Source organism: Danio aesculapii, chromosome 2, assembly GCF_903798145.1.
Source record: "Danio aesculapii chromosome 2, fDanAes4.1, whole genome shotgun sequence".
Lineage (NCBI taxonomy): Eukaryota > Metazoa > Chordata > Actinopteri > Cypriniformes > Danionidae > Danio > Danio aesculapii.
In genome coordinates this window covers 25874998-25881935 of record NC_079436.1, presented here as the reverse complement: position 1 = coordinate 25881935, position 6938 = coordinate 25874998, and the positions used below count along the sequence as shown (strand labels likewise).

General features: G+C 36.3%; 1 protein-coding gene across 1 annotated transcript; it reads left to right on the top strand.

The window, feature by feature from the left end:
* Positions 1-2273: 2273 nt before the first annotated feature.
* cldn11a (claudin 11a) lies at positions 2274-6149 on the top strand. The gene is made up of 3 exons (XM_056466660.1): positions 2274-2798; positions 4477-4641; positions 5420-6149. Exons 1-3 carry the CDS (start codon positions 2573-2575, stop codon positions 5674-5676), a joined length of 648 nt encoding a protein of 215 aa, XP_056322635.1. The 5' UTR covers positions 2274-2572; the 3' UTR covers positions 5677-6149.
* Positions 6150-6938: the final 789 nt, after the last annotated feature.

Here is a 6938-nt window from a genome sequence, read left to right as displayed (position 1 = left end):
ACCACCCAGCAACGCCTTATCAACTGCCTAGCAACACCTTTGCAACCACCAGCAACGCCTTAGCAACCGATCAGAACAACCTAGCAACCGCCTAGCAACCACTTAGCAACACCTTAGCAGTGACCTAGAACACTTTAGCAAACACCTAGCAACACCTTAGCAACCACTCAGAACACCCTAGCAACTGCCTTAGCAACCAGCTAGAACACCCAAGCAATGACTTAGCAACCACTCAGAACACCCTAACAAAGCCTTAGCAACCGCCTAGCAACCACTCAGCACACCTTAGCAACCGTCTAGCAACGCCTTAGCAACCACTCAGAACAACCAAGCAACTGCCTAGCAACACCCTAGCTATGCCTTTGCAACCACTCAGAACAACCTAGCAACCGCCTTAGCAACGCCTTGACAACTACCTAGCAACACCTTAGCCACCACCTAGCAACGCCCTAGAAACCACTCAGAACACCATAGCAACCACCCAGCAACATCTTAGCAACCACATAAAACACCCTAGCAATGCCTTATCAACTGCTCAGAATACCCTAGCAACCGCATAACAACACCTTAAAAGCTACCTGGAACACCCTAGCAACCGCTTAGCAAAACCTTAGCAACCACCTTGCAACCACCCAGAACACCTAAGCAACCGCCTAGCAACACCTTATCAACTGCCTAGCAACACCCTAGCAACCACCTAGCAACACCTCAGCAACCACCTAGCAATGCCTTAGCAACCACTTAGAACAACTTAGTAACTGCCTAGCAACGCTGTAGCAACTACCTATCAACACCTTAGTCAACACCTAACAAAACCTTAGCAACTACTCAGAACACCCTACCAACCACATAGCAACAACTTAGCAAATGCCTATGAACAGCTCAGAATACCCCAGCAACCACCGAGCAACACCTTAACAGCTACCTGGAACACCTTAGCAAACGCTTAGCAAAACCTAACCAACCGCCTAGCAACCACATTTTAGCAACTGCCTAGCAATGCCTTAGCAGCCACTCAGAACACCCTAGCAACCACCTAGCAACATCTTATCAACCGCCTAGCAACACCTTAGCAACCACCTAGCAATGCCTTTGCAACTACCTAGCAACCACTCAGAACACCCTAGCAACCGCCTAGCAACACCTTAGCAACCACTCAGAACACTCTATCAACCACCTAGCAAGACACATGCCAATCCATATAGAAATGCTAAGATATTTGTAGATATCTCTCTATGCCTGCTGCTTCAAACTTCTTAAAAACTGCTTTAATTATTTATACTTTAAATCTACGTCAAACTTTCAGACGAGGCTTTCTCAAATCGCCATGAAGTTTGTCTATAAACATTACTTTTCTAATAAGTATATTTTATTAAACTTCTTAAAATAGACATCATATAGTCTCTAGAAATGTTCAACAATTAAAACAAGCAGTAATTAAATGTTAAAGTTTGATAAAGACAAACCAAAAGTGTTTTCTTGTGAAAAAATACTGACTATGTTTGATTTACATAATAACTTCAAAAAATCCGTTAACATTTAAATATGTGCATGTTAAGCAGCATTGGGGAAAACAACAATATATTGCAATCTTAAAGGGATAGTTCACACACGAAAACATGAAAATCTACTCAGTTTCATCCCTCTCATGTGGTCTCAGCCACTGTTTTTGACTTTTATGAAATTTTACAAGAAAGCTGAACACCTTTATCCACTGGCTTCCATAGTAGGAAGAACAAATACTATGGAAGCCAATGGTTACAGGTTTCCAGCTTTCTTCAAAATATCTTCTTTTGTGTTCAACGTGTTTTGAACAACTGAGAGTAATTGATGATGACAGAAATATTAGTTTTTTTGGGTGAACTATGCCTCAAAGTGTACACATATATATATATATATATATATATATATATATATATATATATATATATATATATATATATATATATATATATATATATATATATATCAGCTAACAAGGTTACTTTGATTTTTATAGCCTACCTACCCTGAGAAATGAGCCGCCAGAGGGCAGCATAGCCTACATCAAATAATCAGCGATGACCTGCTCAGAGGTGCTGCATGACTGCTATCAAAAACCACCTGAGAAAACATAACTCTAAAATCTAGTCAACTCAAACTCGCCCTATTGAGGAGTGATCTATGAAAAAAAAAAAACTCACTTCGTCACTTTTACACGTTCTGAACGTATCCTTTAGTAGGCTACATTACAGACAATGAACCTGACAGAGGAAAACAGGAGAATGACGTGAAATGAGAGATAAGGAGTAACCTTGGTGTTTGCGTCTTGTCCTGTGATTGGCTGACGGCTCTTTTGTGTCTATAATATAAAAAGCTCAACTAACGGGACTCTCTTATTGTATCAGCTCGGAAAACTGCACGCAAACAGGATCTACAACTCATCATGACTTTTTACACAATGGATTAACACGTCTGGATACCATCACCTGATTTATACTACCAAGTTAACCTGTTTGGCTTTAGATCAACTGATTGTTTAAAAGTGGACTTTTCTGCCCGTTGGACACTTTTTTTGCGCACACTGTACATCATGGCCAATACTTGCTTACAGTTCACGGGTTTTGTGATGAGTTTTCTCGGCTGGATCGGGCTAATCGTCGCCACTGCCACCAACGAATGGGTCTTCACCTGTAAATATCAAATGAACACCTGCAGGAAGATGGATGAACTGGAGGCCAAGGGGTTGTGGGCAGACTGTGTGATCTCAACTGCGCTTTATCACTGCATCACTCTCACGCAGATTCTTGAGCTACCAGGTACGTCTGAAAATCAAACTAACAAACAACGTCTTAACAGTTTATCTGTTTCATTAATTTCTTGCCAAGATTGAAAACCGTAAAAGACAAAGCTGTTTTCTTATTTATTAGAATAACGTTAAAATGCCTATGAACAGTGCTATGAAAGTAGTGGTATGTTTATTGTAACAAGGGGGGCGGATTTAACCAATACGCAAGGTAATCGGCCGCTTAGGGCTCCAGGAAATCTGAGGTTCCCCAAATAAGTATAAATGATACCATAAAATAGATATAACATTGTTTTGTATCATATTTTTTTACGGTGAGGGTCTAAACATTTAAATTTTAACGTAATTATTACATCTTGGCAAATGTTCCTTACCTTCATTCATGGACCAGTCCAGCAGTCAAATCAGTAAAGATTTAGTTTTAAAAACTAAATAGTTCATTATTTAGTATGTTTAGTTGTGAATTCATCTTAAGAAAACAAATAGTTTCAAAAGTTTGACAAGATGCTTTACATGTTATTATTATTCTGCATTAAGATAAAATATAGAAAATTAGATTGAATGATATAAGAACAAAACAGCAAAAAAAAAAACAAAAAAAAAAAAAACATTAAAGTACAAAGGGTGCATTTTAGATCTTTTGGGCCCCCTAGCTGGAATTGTTTAGGACCCCAAAATCACTAAATCCGCCCCTGATTGTAATAAAATAAAATATATTATATTAATATACTATTAATTGTTTTTATAGTTTGATTTATTTTTGAATAATTGAAGTTTAAAATTAAAGTTTACAGATTAAATAATTAGTGCAGAATTTAGACAATTTCACAAACAATTCAAAAGCTATATGAACTCAAATTTAAAGAGTTAATGTTGAAAACTGTAGTAGCACTTTTTTTGCAAAACATACTCCAATAATCTTTGTTTTATACAGTGTATAAACGAGTAGATGTTACAGATCTCTCTTTTAAATTAATAATTTTGATGTTAAGGAGGCTTAACAATAATTTATTTGTGCACCAAATGCAAAACTGGAACAAATCTAAAAAACAAACAATAACAATAAGAAAAATAAAGATAAACACAAAAATATGAAATTTAGTTGAAATTTCGTAGTTTGTAATTTTTTATTTGCAATAACTCGTTTGATTTTAAATGTTTTCTCTTTTATTAATTCCTAAAGATGTTTAAATGCACCAAAAATGAAACATATTGTCTATATTTACTGAAAAATGGATAAAAATATTCCTTTTCAAACGGGGGTCTAAACCAACTCTAGATGAACTTGTCAAATAAAAAATATATATATGTTCTAAAATCTGATGACAATTTACAAAACAATTATATATTATCTTTTTATAAGTTTATTTTTACATTCTGTATAAAAATAACTACACTGAAAAATGTAATATGATCAATTAGTCCTGACAACATATGTTTTTAGGCCATTGTATCTTATTAAACTAAGTTAATAATGTTGTAACTTTTTACACAAGCTGTTTTAAGTCAGTTTAACGTAATATAAGTTCAATGGACTCATAAGGTTAATTTGATTCAGCTTACAAATTGAGGGCAACCAGGATTTTTTTACAGTGTAACAAAATAGAAAAAAAACATTACAATTCAGCATTTTCATTTTATTTTACTTTCCAGAATTCATGACTAAAATCACCTTTCTTTTCTTCATTAAGCGTACATCCAGACGTCTCGAGCTTTAATGGTCACGGCATCGATTCTTGGATTGCCTGCCGTTGCGATGGTGCTCATGTCCATGTCCTGTATTAACCTTGGAGGTGAACCAGAAAGTGCCAAGAACAAGCGATCAGTGCTCGGAGGAATCCTAATACTGCTGACAGGTAAGCGTTTATTTATATTAGTTGAATTAAAGTCATATTAGACTCAGAAAAGTACATAACACACCCCGCCGAATGCATTCTTAAAAACAAGTAGTCCTTTATTTATAAAATCAAGCAAAAAGTGCTCTGGGGTAACTTAAATAATGTGTTGGTGCTCTTTGGGTTCATCAGAAAAAACAGCAAAAATCAGTCCAAGGCGCTCGAAAAATGTTGAAAAAATATTTTAAAATATAGTTGTTTTTTTTAAATATATATATTTTCCAAATTTTTCGAGTGCCTTGGGCTGATTTTTGCTGGTTGTCCTTTATTTACATCAATGGTTCCTAAAAGAACCTATAATTTTCATAGAATCTATACCATATATATCACAAAATGTTCTTTGTAGTTCAAAAAAGGTTCATTAGATTATTAAAATGTTCTTCCCACTTTGAAAAAAAACTTGTTCTTAGAAGCACTTTTTCACTAAAAGATCATTTGGGGAACCAAAAATGTTTCTTTTATGGAATTACTGCAAAAACTCGATGTTGGAAACTTTATTTTTAGGAGTTTATGTCAACTCGATTGATCCAACCGAGAGTACTGTTCCCAAAGAGATTACACAATTTCAGAAATAATTGAACAATTATTCCTTCGAGAGTATCTGGCCTATTTTGTTGATATTAAACACTAATTTGTTCAGTTATCAAAGTTTCAGTCAAGTATGAAACTCTTTCCTGTTCTCTCATTTTAGTCTTAAGACAACATTAATTTAGATTTAATGTTGTCTTTACTTTCTCAGCTTTCTGTGGCATCGTCTCCACTGTGTGGTTTCCCATCGGGGCCCATCACGAGAAGGGTCTGATGTCCTTTGGCTTCTCTCTGTATTCGGGATGGGTGGGCACTGCGCTCTGTCTGCTGGGAGGCTGTATAATCAGCTGCTGTTCAGTGGACAGTCCTGCTACATACACTGAAAACAACCGATTCTACTACTCCAAACAAGGCCCCGCCCACACAGGCCCCACCTCCACCAGCCATGCCAAAAGCGCTCACGTCTGAGCTTCTGGATTACAGATCAGATCAGATTTTTTCACTCCTATTTCTTCTCTCTCTTTCTCCGCTGTTTCTTATTTCAGCCATGTTTCTTCATAGCGGTGTAGATAGTTATCATAAAGCTGAACTCACCCAAAACAAGGGACAATCGCCGGTGAAGGACCTGCACTGAAGGATTTGCTGTTCAAGAAGTCTTCTACTGATTATGCTCATACAATGTCATTTTAAGTTGTATTTTTGTAGTGAGAAATGTTTTACGTTGAATACTAACAGTATTTGCCAGTGTTGTTTTCATTCTAAACCTTTCATGTTTGTACAGCTGTATTTTCATTTCAGAGCATTTCAGAATAACCGATCAGACTAGATTGCACCAAAATTGGACCAAAGCAGTATTATTTAGCAATATTATTTATTATAGTACCTGTATGCAGTTTTATCTCTCTGTTTTTTTGTAATAAACAATATCATCCATGTGAAAATGGCTGTGAAATGGTGATTTTACAGTTTTGAATCGCTCTCTGCAGTAGTGCCTACTGTACGCTGTCTGCAGATGTCAGATAGTCAGGCAGGTGTAGTGCATCATCATTAAAGCACTCATTCATTCTCACTAAAAGCACTTAAGACGCACACACGATTCAGCCACCCAAGACATGTACTGTATCGATTTCTATTACTCCAAAGGGAAGCTTGTCCCATTACGAGCGATAGGCAACTGGCAGACAGCACTGATTAAAGGTTAACGTCGCAATCAACCGTAAAGGATGATTAATGCTTCGGTTGTAACTCGGGTCCTTGCACCCATTTATTGGTATAATGGAGATAAAAATATTTGAAATCTGAGGTTTCGTGCAACATATCTGTGAAAAAACTGCTAATTTAGTCACTATATCAAATGATGGGTACATTTCAGATGTAAAATATTGCTTATTTAAAGGTTGTTAGAGTTGTCTTAGGTTAGAGGTAGTTTTGGGTGAAGAAAATTCAATTAAAAAGTTGTACTGGTTTTAACGAAATTATGTGGCTACAAATGACAGTCTATAATAGCAGGAGAGACAAGCCTGAAATGGAAGAATATGTTATGATGCTGATACAGCCTTGTTTTTTACACTATTTGAGATACTTGTTGTTGTGTTTGTGGTGACAGAAATTATTTTACACCATAAGAATGGTGTCAAACAAATATGTGCCCCCAACAAAATACCTTAAAGGCAAGTCATTTTACTTGACGGCCATCTTTGAAATGCCTATCAGGAATACAATCGCAGCTC